The 21,849-nt window shown below is 41.3% G+C and overlaps 2 protein-coding genes across 4 annotated transcripts in view; one reads left to right on the forward strand and one right to left on the reverse strand.

The window, feature by feature from the left end:
- The window catches only part of CCDC172 (coiled-coil domain containing 172), a 32,717-nt gene extending 23,857 nt beyond the window's left edge, over nucleotides 1-8,860 (forward strand). For 2 of the 3 annotated variants that reach the window (XM_081193081.1, XM_081193083.1), the window contains exons 7-8: nucleotides 6,457-6,544; nucleotides 8,135-8,860. In XM_081193081.1, the coding sequence (XP_081049207.1) occupies nucleotides 6,457-6,544; nucleotides 8,135-8,170 (124 nt within the window). In that variant the 3' untranslated portion in view covers nucleotides 8,171-8,860. The remainder of the gene's footprint in view (nucleotides 1-6,456; nucleotides 6,545-8,134) is intronic. The other variant, XM_081193082.1, reaches the window with a different exon arrangement.
- LOC308586439 (uncharacterized protein) overlaps nucleotides 1-21,849 on the reverse strand; it is a 123,404-nt gene that overhangs the window by 51,421 nt on the left and 50,134 nt on the right. Inside the window, exon 4 of the mRNA XM_081193114.1 lies at nucleotides 6,810-6,951. The gene's annotated coding sequence lies outside the window, so the exon portion shown is untranslated. The remainder of the gene's footprint in view (nucleotides 1-6,809; nucleotides 6,952-21,849) is intronic.

The raw sequence follows: 21,849 nt of genomic DNA on the forward strand, positions 1-21,849 counted from the left end.
TTGGTAATGTTATCTATAAACATTACTCCAGTTTTTGTTGTTGTTGTTTAGTCGTTTAGTTGTGTCTGACTCTTCGTGACCCCATGGACCAGAGCACGCCAGGCACTCCTGTCTTCCACTGCCTCCCGCAGTTTGATCAGACTCATGTTTGTAGCTTCGGGAACACTGTCCAACCATCTCGTCCTCTGTCTCCAGTTTTTATGTCTCACAAATAGAATATTTTGGAAATTCTTCCTGCTGCCTATATGCTGGATTAAGGAATATTAATTTATAGTGGGTTGTGTTGATATTTATGTATTAGTGCACAATTCCCTCATACTACTGCATAAGCAATATTTGGACGGTGATGAAGGTGCCTGGAAGAGCACTTCCAATTCATGACCTTTGTTACAACTACCAGATATGTAGTTAGCTTTGGTCCACAGGGGTCAGCAAACGTTTTCAGCAGGGGGCCGGTCCACTGTGGGGGCCCAGACTATATTTTGAAAATAATAATAATAATGAACAAATTCCTATGCCCCACAAATAACCCAGAGATGCATTTTAAATAAAAGCACACATTCTACTCATGTAAAAACACCTGGACCATCCGCGGGCCGGATTTAGAAGGCGATTGGGCCGGATCCGGCCCCCAGGCCTTAGTTTGCCTACCCATGGCTTTGGAGATAGAATACCAGTTGCTCATGAGTTCTCCCCTGCAGCCCTTCAAGCCCTTTGATCAGCAGGCACAAGCTTCAGGTCTTTTAAAAAGGCAAATGGTTTCTGAGAATTAGCTTGTAACCCTTTTTTAAATGTGTTAGGCCAGAACAGTCCTCCTCTAGACGTATATCTTCCACTCCTGCTGTGGAGACTTTTCAGAAAAGTGATGGTTCTGCTGGTTGAGATGCATATAGTATGGGAAATAATCTTTTATTGGGTCAACTCATTTCAAGCTTCCAAAATCTCACAGTAATTATTGAAGCATAGATTTTCAGAGCAAAAATAAAACCATTCTTACTGAATGGTTAGGCTGATTGCTGAGACTAACAGGCCAAGAGAAAAGCAAGGTGGGAGAAAGGCAGTTAAAATATAACTATACCCTTTAAGAATCTAAAATGAATCCTTACTTCTTCCTTAAAAAGGATAGAAAGAACAGTACAGAAACATCCATGTTGCCAGGAGTTAAGGACTGCTCTAAAAGTCACTTTCTCTCACATTGTTATACAATACTCTTTCGATTGTATCAGGCTACATTCATTTAACTGGTATTTGAATATCCTTAGTTTCAAGTCCAGCTATTTCATGCTGATTTTGTTTATTTATTTAATTTATTTAGAAATAATTATAAACCACTGAGTCAAAGAGCTCTCTAAGTTTGTACTTAATAAAAAATTAGGTAAAACAGACCTAAAACCCACGGAACTATTAAACAAATATACATAATATAATGTTGCTAATTGACCAAACTGTTGAAACACAGTATGCATACATTAGCTCAGTAAGGTCTTTGGCATTTAATAACTTTGCTCAGAGATGTATTTTGTCCTGTTCAGACAAGTAGCTAAATATTCATAGTATGTTTTCATCCCATTTAAAATTTGCATTTAAAGTGCATCAAATAGTGAACCTTATATATGGTTAATATTCTTGTTATTACTTTAGTGTTACACTTTCACAAATTTCTGGTTAAGTATAACTTTAAATATTTTCATTCACTCCAGACTTAATGATAAATTTCCATTATTTATTCATTACTTAAGTGTCTCCACAACATTGATTGTGCAGCCTGTAACTTCAGATACATTCCCTGTTTCTTGAAGGGATAGGTCTGGGGTATATTGAAATTACCTAGCTTTTTATTTAAAACAAAACAAAACAAAGAATTAACCATATAAATCAAGCAGCCAAATGGGAGCATGAAGCAACAAAAATGTCTTTTACTGCCTTTTGCAAAACTCAGCGAGAAAAGCAAATGTTTCTACCAAATGCATAATTGTTTATCTAGTGCCTTACAGCTTCAGAGCACTTTGCAAGTAGCAATTAGACATTTCTCTTAGCAGCTCAAGCAAAAGCAACATACATACATCCATATTTTTATTTGTTTGCCGCCTTTCCACTGTTCAAACTATGCTCAAGGTGACTTGCAACATTAAAAAAATACTTAACTACAACATAACAAAAGCAGTCCTAAACAATCAGTAAAACATTAAAAAATACACAACCTAACAGAACACTTTCCACATAAATCACAAGAAGATCTAAAACAAAGATACAAAAAATATTTGCAGCAACACCTTACTACTACTACAACAACAGCAGCAGCAGCAGCGGCAACACCACTGAAGAGTCTGTTCAGCAGCCTCAGCTTTTGTAGTCAGGGCCAGTCAGGGCTCCACTTGGGTGGAAATAGGCCTGCAAGGCAGGGAGCAGGTGTTCCAGGATTCACAGCCAAGGTGGTTCCTGGCCTCTTCAACATCAATCATGTTCCTGCATGTGCGTCTGAGCTACACTACAACTGGAACAGACTCTGCATTCCTGGACTCTGAGCACCAGACACAAGGGACAGACAAGAGGGAATGGCTGTTAGTAAACAGGTTCTGACCCAGGAGGGGTCCTGTGTTCTTAGTAAGGATGTGTGTGGGCCCTTGGGCCTGGCCATAGCAAAGAACAAGTCCTACACAGCTGTTTGACTGTCTTATGCTATACTGCTGTGCGCTATCTGACTCAATAGATCAGGTGCAAAAGTACACCAAATCATAGACGTGTATGATACATTAATTGTATTGTGGCCATCTCAAATGCTTAAGCTAAATCAGGACACAAATACAGTATTGCCATCCTTGAAACTATATTTCCATAAGGTAGATGAATTTGTTGGCAGATCTTATTGTTTGCAGTGCATAGCAGAAACAACATCAGGCTCAAGGGCTTTGTGCCTGTGCCTTTTTTTAAAAGCAAAAATGCATGATGTGATGGAAGATCAAGGGTATTGTACATGCTCATTTTAGGACTTTTTTCTTCTTTAAATCGGCACATACACTGCAGCTGTACTTGGGAAAATACACCTGTTCTAGTTAACAAAGAAATGTAATTGTAAGAAAGAAAGAAAGAAAGAAAGAAAGAAAGAAAGAAAGAAAGAAAGAAAGAAAGAAAGAAAAAGACAATTTTACAAGTGATAGGGACCACCATATACAAATAAAAGCAGACAAAAAGTGGAACTATGGAGCTGGGTTTTGGATTAGTACTCCTTCTACTCCTTTTAATTCAAGGTTACATGGGTTTTGGATTAGTACTCCTTCTACTCCTTTTAATTCAAGGTTACATGTTGCCATTATGTTCAGCATAACCCTTTTGTGTGGAAGAGATATTACCAAGTAATATTTAAGCAATGAAATGTTGTTTATATACAAGGTAAGCTTCTGAATCTTCTTAGCATCCAATATATATAAAATCTCAGTCGAGGTCCCACACTGTGATATATTTACTACCACCAGAATATAATCCTTTCCCTATATGGGCTCATTTCACAATCCCAAAATAACCACGGTGACCCCAGAAATTGCTCCTCTATTATCATGAATGGGTTTAACACAACTTTATACTTATCTTCCATTTTACTATCTTCTGGCAGGTATGACAAGGACTGCAGTATAAGTTTATTGCTGCATATACTTTGGACCATTAAAAGATCTGAAATAGCTTTTTCTTGGTCCAGCAAGTATCCACTTAAGCAAATATAATGGGTAGTACTCAGTATATGGACTCCTTGGTTTCAGAGTTTTTCCATTCCCAAGTAGAAGACATCCCATATAAAGAAGCTTCCATTCCCATATTAGTCACCATTTCTGCTCTGTTTTTGTTATTGCTGCTGACACTCAGTGAGCTGCCTGCCTGTTCTTCAATCCAGATGCTGCATTGAACAAGCCAGAATAAAAAGGCCGTAATCCCCAAACATCAGTAGATTTCTTTAGTCTTCTGCCACCAAAATATAGCCTATTTATTGGAAGTTTCTGTGTTAATTTCTTTCTTTGCCATTGATGAAATGTTATGTAGGTGTTAAAGTAGGAACTTCTTTCTGTGCTAGTGGAACACTTCATATACTTCATACCATGCTCACAACATTCCCCATGTGAAACATACTGTCGAATTCAAACTTATTTCCATTTTAAAGAAGGCTCAGTCTAAAACTGACTAACATGCAGTATTGATTATTGTTCTGCAAAACATTTTTGGTGTCCAACAGGAAAGTGAAGCTTTTGCTGCTCTCTGTAACTATAATTCCTCTCTTCAAGGAAAGCTCTTACTAATGTTTCTGTAAGAATCCAATGTAGTCTCAAAGGGCAGAATTTCCTACATTATGTGGAAGCTATGTTCCAGGGAACCTAAGGTTTTCAGAGGTTTGCCAGGTATTCCTGAAGAACAACTTCCCCCAACTTCATGCCCTCCTGATGACAAACAACGATAACGATGATGGGAGTCGCAAACATCTGGAGGGCACCACATTGAGGAAGGCTTCTCAAGGTGATGATTGGTGAATGTCCGCTTGCCTGCCACTACTAATAATCAACTTTAAAATGCAGTTGTAGGAGAACACTGTTCTAGGTAAAACATTTTGTGTGTCCCACATGAACTGAGAGTGTGCACCTTAGAAAATGCCTATACATTCTCTACAACGTAGAGGTGTTTCTTGGCAGAGGGATTGGGGTAAACACATGGTAACCTTTGGAAAAGGAGATTGTCTCTTATATCCTATTCTCCCGTTCACATTACAGACGACTTCCCACATATGTGGGGGTTACGTTTCAGGGCCCTGCACGCATAACTGAACCTTGCATAACCAGGGAACACTCTTTAAATGCCCTCTCTGCCATCTTCTCTCCAAAAATCAAAAACACTGTACCAAACATATCCACAACTGAAATTGAAGCTAGGGCTGGCAGGAGGATGCTCAGGAAAGTGGCTGCTGTTGCAGTACCCTACACACCAGCTGTTCAGTGGGGAGGCTGAGCAGCCTAAAAAAAGCCCTGCTGCTGCTCCAGTCTCTTCTCCTCCCTCACTGAAGTCCTCTGGGCTCCAGGAAGGGTCTTCTTGCAAGCCACGGGGACTCTCCTACTCTTCCCCTCCATTTCCTGGTATGAATTAAATCATCTTTAATTCACCATTTCCTGGTGTTGCACATATACATGATCACATGCAAGTTGATCATGCGCAAGTGGGAGGGATGCCTGTATATTTCTGGGGGTTTTTGTGTTTTTGTGTTTTTAAAAGCATTTTCTTCCAGCAATCAACGTTAAAATGACATTGGTCTGTCTCCTGGTATGGAAGATATTGGTCAGCTCCTCATATTTTGCCTGCATTTTTCTCCCTTTTCTGGAAAATGGGACAACAGTGGGACATAACCTTTGTGCATTGTGGTGCTGACACATTTGCAGCAAGAAATCTTTGAGCATCTGGAATACATTTTCTGTGTCATGAGGCGATGCATGTTGCTACACAGTATCTTTTCATGAGATTCTAAAAAAATTATGCTGTAAAATAACACAAAAGCATAGTAATTTATGAGAAGCAATGAGATTTGATAGTGTCATGATCCAGACGGTACAGAAGATCCATGTAACTATAATATTAGACACTAGATGTCTTTTTCCCTTTTCAGCAGTTGAGAACCTTGAATGCATGTCATAGATTTCATTAAAGTAAATTGGAGGAGAGGTGCACCACCAGCAATCCATTATTTAACACATGGTGACCAACATGATGGTGTTCAGATGTTTTGGACTACAGCTTCCATCATTCCTTGCTACTGGCTCTGCTGGCTGAGGCTGATGGGACTTGTAACACAACAGTGTCTGGAGGGCACCATATTGGCTACTCCTGACTTAAAATATGCTCCACGAAATGTTAAAGAATGACCTGATCTTTTGGCAGTGGGAAAGAGATTATTGAAACCCTTGGAGAAGGTAAGCAATAGGCAGACAACATCACCAACTCTGGGAACAAGATTTATAAGAACTTATAAAAGGCAAGGATCAAAGATTCAAATCATGAAGTTTTTGAATGAATAGGATATAATTTCGTCATAGGTTATAATATGCACACAACCCACATAGGAAAAAAAATACAGTCTTTTAACTTAAGCTTGTCTTACAGCACTTATTCTGGAGATATATATTCTTCCTGGAGATTGTCTAATTTCTTCACATCACTAAACAATTGCCAGTACTGTGCAGTGATTTATACAGTCTTGGGTAATGCAGTTTAAATCACATCAAGCAATCTAGCAAACTTTAGTCTCTCTGATTTATAACTGGATAGTGACATGTGATCCACACATTGTTGTGGAGCTTACAGGACTTTTAATGGGAGACAGCTAGGATGATCAAGGTTGAATTAAGAACTAGGACTGCTGTGAAGAAGAGAAACATTCAGCTGACAGCCTCACCATATCAGGTGTTTTGTTTTTAAATGTTGGCACAGGCTTAAAAAGAAATTGGAGAGTTACAGAGAAGATGAAATGGAAAATGCCTGTGAGGCTCTTCAAACGGAAATTGAATTTCTGCAGATGGTATGCCCTTTAAACTTAACATTTATCATGTTTGATCATTTTAGTTGGGGAGATTCTATTTTTCTGCACATACAACACTTCTGAATAAACAATATACTAGCAGACAGGTGGAAGTTCTTTGCCTTTCAGATTGTGATTTACTAGTAAGAAGAAATTTAGTTCCCATTATAACCATGCCACTCCCTTTATTTCCCATGACTTCCATGACTTTATTTGTTTCAAGAGAGGCACTGCTTGTGAGAACTGGTAGATAATGATTCCCTACCTTAGTGGAAAGTATTAGGGATTTGAGATAAAATGCTGCCTCCTCTGCAGAACAGCTCCAACCATTTCTGTCACATGCATATTTCCCTTCTTTGCTGACAGTTGCTTCTGGGTGAGTCCTGCCTACTCATCCATGGTGATCCCTGGAATTGAAACAGAGAAAGAACTGAACTTGCCTTCATGTGCTATTGCTGAACCTAAACCTAACAGCTGCTGTTGGGACAATAGGAGGCTGTAGTTATATAAAATGGGAGGGATCTGGGTCTTGCAGTACAGTGGTACCTCAGGTTAAGAATTTAATTCATTCTGGAGGTCCGTTCTTAACCTGAAACTTTTCTTAAGCTGAGGTACCACTTTAGCTAGTGGGGCCTCCCGCTGCCGCCATGCGATTTCTGTTCTCATCCTGAAGCAAAGTTCTTAAGTTATTTCTGGGTTAGCGGAGTTTGTAACCTGAAGCGTTTGTATTGAGATAGACGAAAAAGTCACAATCCAGTCTATGCATTTGAATAGTCCACTTGTCCCAAATCCATGCAAGTGTTTAGGGGAAACCCTTTTAAATAATCCCATGCTTTCAACTGATGGAAATTGTTTTGTAAGTACAGTACTTATGTGGGGCAAGGGTTCCCCTGGTTCTTTCTTTTAAACTGTTTGTAGCTGCGTACAAATCCTGCTTCCTGGGTAATTGTATGGAGGAAAAGATGACTGCCCCCATGTAGAATGTCCCTATAAGTGCCTCGGGTTAGTGGTCTTTTTCTCCATACAATTACCCAGGAACAGTTGGAACATCATAATGTACTGCTGCTTCCAGGGGCTTTTTACTTAAAACATTTTCAACAAGTGCAGCAATCCTTGTGCTTTCTAGCAGCTGCAAGCCATTTAAAAGAACGAATGAACCAGGAAGCCCCTCAGATCACCTTGTACAAAGAAATATATGTTGAATCAAACCATGCTGTTCAAAAGGTTTGTAGATGTGTGATCTAAGCCACATGTCTACGTTCTGATCCGAGCCAGATCGTCAGATGCAGACTAGGGAGAAGCTTTCCAAATCGTGGAGTGAACCTAATCCTTCCCCATTTCTAGAAACAGAGAACCAAAACTTATTCTTTTGTTCTCTCCTTCATCCCAAAATAATCACTCTCTAGTTCCGGAGTGGGGGCCTTCCTCTGTCTCACAATTCACTTTGCCTCTCCACAGATTTTGCATGGATATAGATTTGTATGAGCAAATACCAAAGAATGTTTTAAAAATTTTACCTTTTACAGTAAAGAGCAGATAATGCTCGGAACAATTAGCTATTTACCACTGTCTCTTTTTTTATTGTTGCAGAAACTGTTATACAAAAAAAAATCTCCAGTCAAATAAATAACATATGGTGGATTGATTCAAATGTCAGAGAAACAAGTCTTTGTAGCATTTGAGTAAATGCTGCTTTTGTAAGCCTTTGTTGTTAAATTTATCATCCTCTGCATTTCCTGCTAGTAAAACATGGAACCTGTTTTTCGCAACACATATTGTATCTTTTCTTTCGTCTGTTCATTAGCAAGGGTGTCTAGCAACTGTAAACAAATCATTTTCTTTTTGCTGAGAGATTTTTTTTTGGCAGTGTTCCCATTCCCATATTCAACATTAAAAGCCTGCCTGCATTCTATCTTCACTAGCTCTGGCAGAAGCACACAATTCAACATAACGTGGACCTTGTCACTATTATCTCAATTCTGTGCTTGTCTGTGCAATTAGGTTCCTTGTGTGCTTCCCTGACCCCTTTTAAACCAGGAAAAGGAAACAATGGTGATCCCTCTGAGTCAGTGCTACCAGAAGGAGATTTTCTATGAATATTTAGCCACATTCTCTTTTAGTGTTTAATGTAGATTTATTTCAGCCTTTGATCCCTTTTTAATAAGTTTCAGTAGAGGTTTGGATGCTTGTTATTTCTTATTGTCTTGCTCAGGTAGAACAGTCTAACTTTCTCTAAAGGTCATTTTAGATCTAACATGTCATATATGAATATTGTCTATTAATCTGACTTAATCATTATTTTTAAACTGATTGCTTCACTTAAGTGCCTACTATTCTGTGATATAAAAATTATTTCACACAAGTTCTTCACCTGTGCATGTGATTGGTACCTCAGTTTTTCTCACCGGTTTAGATTTTCACGCTCTAGACATATTTTCATGAGTTGACATATGATTATGGTTTTTAAAATGTGGGGAGGGAGGAATTCGCCCTGGTAATTGTGGGCTACGTAATGGAGTGCTCAGGTCACAATGGGAAGTCTGGCATCTAACAGTTTAGGTTTCAGTTTAGTTTTCATTGTACTATATTCTACCTTCTCTGCCTTCTTCACCAGCTACAAATCACACTGGGAATAGAAGAGACAACTAAGGAACATTATTTCATTTTTCTACAGTGTAAAGAGGCACTTGTGTGATGTGTTTGAGGGAGCATGAGGAAATATACAACAGTAGCATACAGATAGGACTGGCAGATGCAGACTTGGCCTGGAGCTGAGTTTGTTTATGAGCAAATGGGTGGGAAGAACAAGTTGTATATAAAAACATACCAGTGATCCAACTCTGGTATCAACATGGGTTTTTTTTTTACTGCAAAATGTTGAGAGGAGCCAAAAAGGTCAATATGGGAAGTTATGCAGAACACATTTTCCTTTGTAGCTGCACGTCTGAATCTTCTTTGGCAGAGCACCTCATTAAAGTAAGAATACAAGTACAACTCTTGATTTTAGAGTAAACTTTGTATTCCAGATCTATATTACAATACTGTATATGGAATAATGAGCCTGTGGACATTCATTTATAAACAGATTACAGATAGTGGGATACCACAGGATCCACAGAATTGAACTTCACGTGCTGTTTAAAATAAAAAAGGGAATGGCTGCTTACCCAATTCAGTGGTGAGTGGTGGTTGTGGCCTGCCACAGTGCCACCCCATGTCCACTGAGCCTCGTCATGTTTTCACAATCATTGCCGCTCCTTTGCGGCCACCGCAAAGTATTCTGGGCACTGCCAGGACCTCAGTTCAAATTCAGCCAATCCATGGCTGCCTGGGGGGCAGGGCTTAAGCAGAGGACCTGAGTGTTACAGTCTCCACTCAGGTCCACTCCCCGGGTATAAAAAGCAGGCCAGAGCTACTAAACACTGTCCACCGTTCTACCCACAGTAAATTATACCAGTCCCAGTAACAATTAGAAATTTCAAGTTCTGAGATACTTCCTAAGTCAGATTAATCATTTCATTTCTAAGCTCTATAATCACCCCTGCTTCATCCTTTATAGGATGAAAGATATGAGTGTCATACAGTGTGATAAGAATGTAAGAACCTCCGATGATACCCTAGCAGTATACTTTGCAGATGGGTACCTCTCCATGCCATTTGCAATCAATGTGAAGCATAGCCACATGACTCAGGCTGATTTGTCCTGCCCACCTGCCTTCTTACCAGAAGCGGCATTGTAGGCTCAGTGTTATAACAGGGTGTGTGTGAGAGCTAGCTCCTAGCTTTGGCCTGACAGGCAGACTGGTTTCCCACCCTGTGTGGCCACGTTGGGGTCAGGGAGATCCTGCAAGACATTGGGGGCCAATCAGCACCAACCTGGGTTCCTAGTGGGCAGGGCCACTGGAGCAGACCTGGGGTAAGACTTCACCCATCCAGGTCAGCTCAAAGGGAACAGAATGTGGGCTCTGCTGTACTTGGCACTGAAGTTCCCACGTGGCTGTCTGTTCCACCCTCCCTATTTTGCTATGGTTTCATGGCTGTCATAAGGGTGACAGCCTGATTTTCAGACCTTGCTATGGATATTGATAAGTTGCTGTTTTCAGGGCCAGAGAGTAATTTTCCCTGCAAAATGTTCAGGCTGGGTCTGCAGGTTTTGCCTTCCTCATAGCAATCATCACAACCTTAGGGACATGGGATCTTGGAGGGCAGTGTTTCATGTCCAGACACCCAACTCAGGGGCTAGTAGGCCAAAGCCCCCCCCCGACCAATTGGGTTCACCGGATGCAGTTCATACGGCAGGGGAACCCCTATATCCATATTCATCGACCAGAAGGTGGGCTGGTTGATCACTGGATACATGCCCAATGTCTAAGCCGAACCTTTTTGTCTGTAATCAATAGAGTTGTTTCTAATTTGAATCCAACCCATGTGTCCTAGTATTTACTTGGCACCTGCAGACTTCACTATGTACTTACTGGGCCTGGGCATGCAATAAGTGTGGTAGGGAATTTCATTGTTCATTTTCTCAACAATGGACTTCCAATAGTGACTTTGCAGTAGACTACCCATTTTCTACTAGTAAACGCTATCCAACCAAATGTGGTTTTCACAACTCCTACAGTTCTGTGTAGGAGAACACACTCCTACAGTGTGTTCATTTTGCATGTGTTTCAGTTTAAAAGAACAAGTGGCATTATACCAACAAAAATGAATAGAAGGTTTAAAATCAGTGTAACAACAAAGTGGAATAAAGCCTTCTCATATAAAATTGTGATCAATATAAATCAGTACGGTCTGAACAAATCACTCAGCAGCACTGGAATAAAATACAGTTATGGTTAAAAGAAACATTTATGCAGGGTGAGTTTAGTTTATGGTGACATATTGTATATGAAAATGTTCAAATTAGTCACCATTGTCTTACGCATAGAACAGTCTGGGGCTCATTTAATCTATTCTTGCACAAAGTGTGTGTATGAACGTCTATGATTCTTAAATCAAAGATGAGTAATTCTTGAAATAATGAGGAAAGAAAAGATGGATCTTATGTCATTTTTAATTAGAATGCTAGGGAACAGAACATTTCCAAATTGCTAAGGATACATGGGATTATTAGCAATACACCGGATATTCTGAGTAAAGAAAAATGCTCATAAATGAAACTCAGTAGATTTGATTTCAAAAAAAGATTAAGAACATCAATCATCTAAACAAATCTTTGCAAATGAAGAAAATGTCGGAAAAGTTTACTTTGGCTAGCAAAGAAAGGCAAAAAAGTTATGATTGCCCTCATATGCTTCCAGACCTGTTCTGTGTCAATGTCTAAATAATATCCCTTGACTTAAACTGAGTTGGAGTACAGAGACACTCATAACCACGAATCCTAACTGGTAAGGCATTGGGACCTGACCTCCCACTTGTGTGCCCTAACATGTGACACAGGTCCTAAGCATGCACATCTGTCATCCCTGTGTTCGTTTTGTGTAATTCTTCAGCTTCAAAGAGGGGAAACGTGGCTGAAGCAAACATATTCCACCTAGATATGTTATGTTGCTGCTTTGATTGCCTTCCATAAACACAGGATTCAAAGACAAGTCAGAGTGTGCATCCATCTTTAGATAAGTAATACTGTTTCAGTTCAGTATCAGTTCAGATCAGCCTTCCCCCAGCTGCAACTCAACATAGCTTATGGGAGTTGTAGTCCAAAATACTGGGAGAGCCCCACGTTCGGGAAGACTGGCTTAGACAATGAACAAAATGCATCTACAGTATCATAGATTAGTACCGTATTTCATATTTTGGCTGATTCTTGTGAGGGATCAGCCAAGCCATCAATGATTGTGTTCCTCTATTCCGTTACAGTCTTTTAACAACAAGTCCTCATTTTAAAAATGCATAATATCCCATTTCAAAGAATGGAAGCGTGGGGTGTTATATGATGTTATTTGATGTTATATGCTCATTATTGTGCCTGAAAAGAAAGTGTGCGTCTTTCAGAGCACTAAAACAACAGCAGCAGCAGCATTATTATGATTGCTATTCAATTTATTGTGTGCCTTTCACCATCAGGGCTCAGGTCAGAACAATTTGGAGATTCAGTATTAAAAACAGTTTAAAACTAACTTACCGGTAAATGTCAGATGTCCAAGGTCAAGAGGTATGTTTTCAGCATATGATGCAAACTATATAATGAAGCTGCCAGATTCACTTCTGTGGGGAGGAAATTCTACAACCTAGTAGCTGCCACAGAGAATGCCCTCTTTCAGTCCACCACCACCCTGAACTTCTGAGTGCGGTGGAACTACCAAGAGGATCCTCTTGGTAAGGTCAGGACACCTGAGAGTTTGCAGGGGTAGCTTTACTGGTATTCACTTAAAAATAACCCCAACAAGCTAACTATTTCCCAGCAAGACTGGTACAGTGGAGGAGTACCCAGCCTTGAAAAATGATGTTGATTGTGATGATGAGTTAAACTCACAGGTGGTTCAAGCTTCTGGGAATGTATTGGGGGCCATTGTCTACTTTGGCGGTTCACTTTTTCATTATTGGATTATTTCACTTGTCACCCTTGACATCACAAGTGATATCTTATAGGTGCCAATGAAAATCCTGTAAGTGTTTTCTAAAAAAAAAAAAAAAAAAAAAAAAAAAAACAGACTCTGTGGATGCACTTAAAAATACAACTACAAAATATAGCTTGCCTAATGCTGAGAAATGGAGGCAGTGAGAGGTTTTACTTTCTTGGGTTCCATGATCACTGCAGATGGTGACAGCAGTCACGAAATTAAAAGACACCTGCTTCTTGGGAGAAAAGCAATGACAAACTTAGACAGCAGCTTAAAAAGCAGAGACATCACCTTGCCGACAGAGGTCCATATAGTTAAAACTATGGTTTTCCCAGTAGTGATGTATGGAAGTGAGAGCTGGACCATAAAGAAAGCTGATCACTGAAGAATTGATGCTTTTGAATTATGGTGCTGGAGGAGCTTCTTGAGAGTCCCATGGACTGCAAGAAGATCAAACCTATCCATTCTTAAGGAAATCAGCCCTGAGTGCTCACTGGAAGGACAGATCCTGAAGCTGAGGCTCCAATACTTTGGTCACCTCATGAGAAGAGAAGACTCCCTGGAAAAGACCCTGATGTTGGGAAAGATGGAGGGCACAAGGAGAAGGGGACAACAGAGAATGAGATGGTTGGACAGTGTTCTCAAAGCTACCAACGTGAGTTTGACCAAACTGTAGGAGGCAATGGAAGACAGGAGTGCCTGGCATGCTCTGGTCCATGGGGTCATGAAGAGTCCAAAACGACTAAACAACAACAATGCTGAGAAAATACGGTATGCCCACAACAGCAGCACAACCTTGAGGGTTGGTATATGGACAGTGCACAACACAGGGATAACAACTGCATTTATTTAGCTAAATGCAACATCTGAAATCAGAAATATTTCAACAAGCATGGTTCTCTGTCAAAGAGAAAGGAGTCCTTCTACACCATCTAGTGGCTTGAACTGCTATGTAAACACCAAATCCCAAATATAGTATCCTCCATCTGGTACGAGAAACAAGACCAGGATACTCTGAACCAGCCATATTCTGAACCAACTGATATTTCCAAACCATCTTCAAAGGCAGCACTATGTTACACCAGTCAATTTTAGATGTTACTAGAATATCCATCATCATTATATCCAAGTTATTTCTGTTAAGGAAAGGCTGTAGCTGATGTACTAGTCTCTGCTGGTAAAAGGTGCTTCAGGCTACTGATGATACTTGGGCATCTGGGTCTAAAACCACCCCGTGCTATGTCCTGTTTTTTAAGGGATGGGAGGAGGTCAGCTGGGATAGCTCAATTGGTAGAGCATGAGACTCTTAATCTCAGGATCATGGGTTTGAGTCCCATGTTGAGCAAAAGATTCCTGCATTGCAGGGGGTTGAACTAGATGACCCTCGTGGTCCCTTCCAAGTCTATGATTCTAACTCTGATCTATAATGTGTTGGCAACAAAAAATAGTATATTTGCAGGTTTGCATTTTTATATGATGTTTTATTTTAAAATCATTTTAAGACAGGCTGTTTAAGATTTTGCAAGAAAAGGAAGAGAAAGGTAGAATCAAGGTGCCATTCCCCTTTCTGAGAGATATAACACCACAGCTTCATCTTAGATGTTGGCTGGTGTATATTCATGCTTTGCTAATTTCCATCTGATAGAGAAGAGATTCTGAAATGGATGGGCCTTTGGTGTTCATCATACTCTTTCTTTAGGATGAAGACATTTGCTTCCTGGCCACTGCGAGTAACTAATTTCACAAAGGACAATTTCTTTCTTTGCCCATATTTATCCCACCTTTCCTTTCAAAGAAGGCCAAAATGGCAAGCAAAATTAAACACACACACCCCACCATGGGTCTTTGGCAGAGAGCCATAGAACTCAGTATTCCAGGGGCAGTCAACATGGTGCACCCCAGAGGTTGTCGGACTCCAACTACAATCCGCCCCATCCAGCGCAGCCAATGGCCAGGGATGCTGGGCCATTTGGTCCAACAGCATCAGGAGGGCACCACATTGGCTGTAGTGGCTCTTGCAGTAGCAGATCTTGCGGTCTCAAATTTCAGTAGCATCCTGTGCAACACCAAAATTTGATGCCCCTCTGCCTCTCACACACCATTGTAAATCATAGTTGTGGCACCCTCAAGGCTCCGTGCCCACTGCAACCAAACCAGTCGCACTTCCCTAAATCTGCTACATGTATTCTGTGTAGGAGAAGAAACACAACAAAAAATATCATAATTCAGTTACACATAAGAACCTAAGAGCCTGCTGGATCAGGCCAAAGGCCCATCTAATCTTGCAACCTTTATACACAGTGGCACCATGGGAAACCCATAACCAGGACATGAGTGAAACAGCACCCCCCCCCAATATCTTCTCCATTTTGGTCTTCTACAGCAGAGCTGGCAAACATTTTATGTTGGGGGCTTCATCTCCTTAGGACTAATCTGTCAAGGGCTGCAGAGCAGCAGTGAGTAGGGTTGGAGTCAAAAAACAAGCAGTGGGTGGGTCCACTTTTCTCTCAACCCCCCTTCACCCCTTCTTGCCACCCATATGAAATGAGGCCATGGGCTGCATGTCACCCATCTCTTACGCTATAGGAAAGATAATAAACAAAGTTCATGAAAGGATGCTGCAGCTTCCTCTGGCTTAAGATATAAAAAAGCTTTCTTAAAAGTAGGCCAACAACAGTTTTGAGACTAAATTGTGGTGCAAACTATCCTGAAAGAGATGGAAGCAATTCAAAGCTTCATTGTTTAACCCCCTCCCTTCAAGAATCCACTTATCCATGAAAGCTCATTACGGTAGTAAAAGGCAACAGGCAAAGAAACAATAAAACAGAAGGCAGACATCCAAAGCTCCTAGGAAACTGACAGAAGCAAAGGATGAATTTGAAACCAGAAGTTATATTCTATACAACAACAAAAAGTTGCAATTGTATTCAAGTGCTTTATTCAAGATTGCGCTGAGCAACACTACTCAGTAAAAATAATTGAACCATTTACTGAAGACGGTCTTGCTGATGAAATAAAATGACTCTGTGGTTTATGTCTAATAGTTGATATGTTTTATGTTTTCTAAGGCTGCAATCCTATACCCACTTATCTGGGAGTAAACCACATTGAACTCAGTTGGACTTACTTCTAAGGAGACATGTATAGGATTGTGCTGGAGGTTTCCAGAACAAAGAAGAAAACACATTAGTTGGGGATGAATCTCAAAAGGCAATGTAGCAGCAAGTAGGAGTTCTCAGCAGAATCATCCTATCACCTCGGGGAAGCTCACAAGCCCCTACCCAAAATCCCTGCATCAATGCAAGTTTGGCTAAGGGCAAATGTAGATTTGCATTTGTAATGCTTATTTGCAAAAATACAAGAACAACCACTGGAGGGAGAATGATGATTACTGGACTTGCAGTGAGAGCCATGGCAGAACTGTCCAGACTGAGCCCCCTAGCCACTGACAAATTAGCTGTTCTTTCCACCTCTCCTTCCAACGCCCCCCTTCAATTCACCCTCTATTTAAAACCTTTTCTTATGAGGCAAGAATCAATATTTTTATTTATAGACATATTTATGGACATATTTTTAGTGGGTTTTGCAACCTCCTGCCTGCGCCCCTGGCGGGGGCCCAACTCACCCCCCCCCCAGCTATGGCCCTGCTTGCAGCTGGTGGAGAGGGGGGGTTCACTCTTTCATTCCCTATTGTGCCCCTGACTGCCACCCAAAATAGATTCACCAAAATGGTTACTTGCTTTGGGAGGGGAATTCTCATCAGCTTAAAAAATTCCCCAAACATGTCCAAAGGGCTCATACACATTATCTTATAAAGATGTAGCTGTGTCTGTTTGTTGCCACAAACCAGAGCTTTGTTGTTTTTGCTGCTGCAGCATGGCTCTTGTAATCGTCACAACACCTGGTAAAGCAGATTGGTATTACCACCCCCAAATTGTGATCTGAGGCTGAGAGGCTGCCTGGCCTAAAGCCATCTAGCAAGTCATAGCAGAGGCAAGATCTGAACCAGACTGGTTATAATGCACAGCTCACAGTGCAAGCCTATATATCCCGACTCAGAAGTAAACCACACTGAATTAATGGGAGCTTATTCCCAGCTAAGTATACATAGGACTGCAGCTAGTAAACCCCAATAGATTCAAAAGGTCTTAGCCACTGCTTCTGATAGATTGCTTGGAATGGAAATGGGAAGCCCTAGTTATTGCAGTCGCATTCCATCCTGCCTTTAGGTTTGTCCAGATCAATGACCTTAGGGTTCATCACTCTGCCCATAGTGCATTCAGTGTGATTTTTTCTTTCTCTAACTGAGGTAGGAGTACTGTGGAGAAGTTGAGAGATAACGTTTTGCTGTCAGCTTGCAGAACGTTACCATCTTAAAGTGTCAGCAATGTACTGTCCATGTAATCAGTCAAGATGGATGACATATACTTCGAGATAAGCAGCAGCACAATGCTGTTAGCGTAATCTCCATCTAAAGGGATATAAATTTATCATAGCATTCAAGATATTGAGTGAACCTCAGCTCCAGCACTCTCTGCATCCTAAATGAAATGCCTCACTTTCCCTAATGACAGAGAACACTTAGAATAAGTATATGTAGGTGTACTGTCTGGGGTCTCTGATGGAAATTGACAAGCAACTTGTCTTTGCTACTAAGGCTGAAATTAATGCTCTTTGACAGAAGGCATGACTGTTGCATCTGTCCCTGCTTGTTCTTGTTATTAGTTAAATCTATTCAGCAGCTGTCAGTCAGTTCTTACTAATACATTTCAAACTTTTATGAAGGGAGCAACAACTGTGTCAGGCTAGGGCACCCAATTTCACCTAAAGTATATATTAGGAGCGGTGACGTGGAAACCACTTGCATTGACTTCCGGGTAGGTGCCTCCGGTAATGGCTGAATTCCTCTGATCGGGAGGAATTTGCCCCATGGGGATTTGGGTCTGTACGGCGAAGGCGGAGACCCGTAAAAATCACAGGCGGGAGAAGCCTGTGAAAGTGGATTCGGCGGGCACCTTTTGCGCCTCCCCTACTCGCGGGGAAACCCGGTTTCGGGGATCCGGAGCGATGTGGGGTGAGCGGCGCGGTGCTTCGAATCGTCTGCTTCTTCCACGGAGTGAAGCCGCATAGCTGTTGCCGGAGAGCACTGACCTTTTCCTGTGGACAATTTGACTCTAAAGTAATTACCCGTGAGTAGGGCTGAAGTGGGGGAATTGGATTTTTAAACGTTTAATTTGGCATTGAAACGGGGAGGTTCAATACAGGAAGTCCACCTCCCCTTTTGTAAATAAACTAAAGCAGTGAGCCTGCAAGCTGAAGTCTTGGAAAGCCTTTTGTAAAAGGACTAAATCTCCATCGGCAAAGAACTAAACCCCCCCTTTGGAGACAGGAGAAGAGGGGGGGGAAGTGGTGGACTGAATATGCCTGTAGGAGAGAGTCAAGAGAGTTAAAATACCGCCGCTCAGACCCTGGAAATGGGCTGCTAGCAGGATCGATGTCTTTTGGAATGTTCATTGACAGCGTTTAGAACGTTCATTGACAGGTAGCTAAACAAGAGAATATATTGTTTCTACTGTCTCCGGCTGTTTTTTAAAAGTAACTGAAAACTGAAACTAACTTTGGGTTATTGGAACATTGTTTAAAAGAGGACAGTACTGACTAATACAAATAGAAACTGTTTTCCCCTAGTGGAAGCTTTTGAAATTGGTTGCTCTACAGGAGCTGGGCTAGGGGAATTTCCAGCTGCCAGATAAAGAATTGTGAGACTCTGGGATTGACCTTGAATCTCTTAAGTGTTATGGCAAATGGAAAGGAAAAAACAGATGGAATATCGACAGAAGAGGCCTTAGCGGTCGTATTAGTGAAAATAAACGATTCGCTGGAACAGCTTCACAAGAAAACAGACGTGATAAATGTGAAAGTGGATGCTGCAAATATTAAAATAGACTTAATGGCAGAAAGTTTAAATAATCTGGGACAAAAGGTGAATACCAATACAGAAACCATCCAGAAATTGTTACAGGAAACTACTTTGACACGGCAAACTGTGGATGAAGTCAAGGAGAAAACCCTTGCTGCTGAATGTAAAGCAACACAACTGGAGAGAGAGAGAGCCCCATCCATACAAGGACAACTTGATGAACATAAGCTGACATTGGTTATGATTGAACTTAAAGAGAAACACATGAATTTGAGGATCAGAGCCCTACCTGAGGAAAAGGAAAGCTTGACAGAGTTTCAGGAGGAGACAGGACTAACATTGGTTGAGAAAGAGAGGTATTTGGGGGTTAGTATGACCGCCAGAAATGTGAATTTATTCAAGGATAACTGTGAAGGACGTTGGATTGAAGAGAAGGGGGATTTGGAAATATGGACAAATCTGAAGTTGTTATTGTTGGGCCAAGTTGCTGTGGTGGGGATGAGGGTTGCTGTTTTGTCGGGGATGTTGCTTTTGTTTCAAACATTGCAAGCTTTGGATGGGATGGATTGTTTCAGGAGGTGGCAGAGGGACGTCTCTAGATTTGTTTGGCAGGGCAGGAAGCCTCGAGTTAAATTTAAGATATTGACGGATGCCAAAGAAGGAGGTGGACTTGCCCTGCCAGACCCCTAAACTTTGTTGTGAACCATCTGCTTTTTGCTGGCTGAGAGAATGGTTGCTTCTTGAAAGCACTGAAGTGTTGGATAATGGCAGGTGAAGTTGATGGACTATATGGAATTGGCGGAAATGACTGGCAAGATCCGAGACCAGGGAGAAGAGTCGGGGGAAGACTGGAAAAAGTTTAAAGACTATTTATAGAAATATTGTAAAATTATTGAATGTTAGAAGAATGTTGGAATGAAGTTATATGGCTTTAGTAGAAATGTTATAAGGAATTAAGTATAAATAGATTAACAGAAAATTAAAGGAAAAAATAAGGCAAGAATATGTTAAGATAATTATAGGATAGAAAACAGAGGAAGATGGAAAGGAATTGCTGAAACAATTAATAGAAGTGGAATACAAAAAGGGAGGTGAGAGGAGGTCGTTGGAAATAAGCGAATGAAAGATAAGATATTGAAAATGTTTGAGGTGTTTTTAAATTGTTTTTGTTTGTTTTTGTTTTGTTTTGTATGCAGTGTTTTTGTATTGTATTTGTATTGTTTTTTTCTTTTTTGTTTGTTTGTAGTGTTGTGTTGAAACTGTTCGAAAAGTAATAAATATCATTTTTTTAAAAAAAATAAAATTAAAAAAAGGAAACCACTTGCATTTCCTTGGAGATGTGCAACACTCTGCTTCAGAATGTTTGCTACTATATAAGGAATGCAGGTGGTGCTGTGGATTAAACCATAGAGCCTAGGACTTGCCGATCAGAAGGTCCGTGGTTCGAATCCCCGCAACGGGGTGAGCTCCTGTTGCTCGGTCCCTGCTCCTGTCAACCTAGCAGTTTGAAAGCACGTCAAAGTGCAAGTAGATAAATAGGTACCGCTCCGGCGTGAAGGTAAACGGTGTTTCCGTGTGCTGCTCTGATTCGCCAGAAGCGGCTTAGTCATGCTGGCCACATGACCCAGAAGCTGTACGCCGGCTCCCTTGGCCAATAAAGCAAGATGAGTGTTGTAACCCCAGAGTCGGCCACAACTGGACCTAATGGTCAGGGGTCCTTTCACCTTTACCTTTGAGGGAAGTCTAACTCTAATACAGTGTTTCCCAAACTGGTTTTGGACTACAATTCCCATGATCCCTGACCACTAGTCCTGCTAGCTAGGGTTGATGGGAGTTGTAGTCCAAAAAGAGCAGGAGACCCAAGTTTGGGAAACACTGCTCTAATGCTTCCACCCTTCCTTCTGGGCCATGGCTAGAATCCTCTTATAAAAGGGAGGTTATATCCACAACATAAATCGCTGAACCCTGTGTCCATAAGCTTACCATGTGAAGTAGGCAGCCTTCTTCAGCCTCAGGGCTGCATTCTATTCTGGGGAACATTCAGGGGACTGTGTGCCAGGAGTGGGTGGGGCCAGAGACAAAACTGGGTGGAACATTCGCCTTCTTATAGTAGGATAGTTTCTGCACACTCATATACCTCTCTGCCCTCCATCCAGGCAAGTATTATCAGAGTTCAAGGCCATAGCCCAGCCCAGCAAAACTCTTGAGGAGGTTGGAGATGTTGGAGTGGGTATGTTCTGAAGAGAGCCTTGGGGGCCAGATAGAGAGGGATAGCTGCATTTGGCCTCTAGGCCTGAAGTTCTGAATACACAACTTACATGCTGCTTGCCTTCTATCACTGTGCCATTGAGAGCGTGCTCACTTATGGCTTATGTGTGTGGTACGGAAGCTGTACTACCCGGGACAGGTTGGGGTTGTGCAGAGTTGTTAAGGCAGCAGAGAGCATTGTTGGCTGCCCACTCTCCACCTTAGAGCAGATTTATGCCACAAGGTGCCATAGGAAGGCACTGGACATAGTAAAAGATCCATCGCATCCTGGTCACTGTCTCTTCGAGCTCCTGCCGTCGGGACGGAGATACAGGACGATGAAGACAAGAACAAGCCGTCTTAAGAACAGCTTCTTCCCCAGAGCGATCTCAGCCCTGAATGGGAAGCCTGGACTTTGAAAGTCATCTAATCTTCCTTGCTGTTTTATACTGTATTGTTTTAATTAGTGTTTTTATAGTTGATTTGATTTTGTGTGGAGTGCCCTACCTGGGTGGATGGAGCAGCCAAGTAATTTCGTTGTCCCCGAGAGGGGGCAATGACAATAAAGATAT

This window comes from Podarcis bocagei (assembly GCF_964188305.1).
Source record: "Podarcis bocagei genome assembly, chromosome: 4".
Taxonomy (NCBI): Eukaryota; Metazoa; Chordata; class Lepidosauria; order Squamata; family Lacertidae; genus Podarcis; species Podarcis bocagei.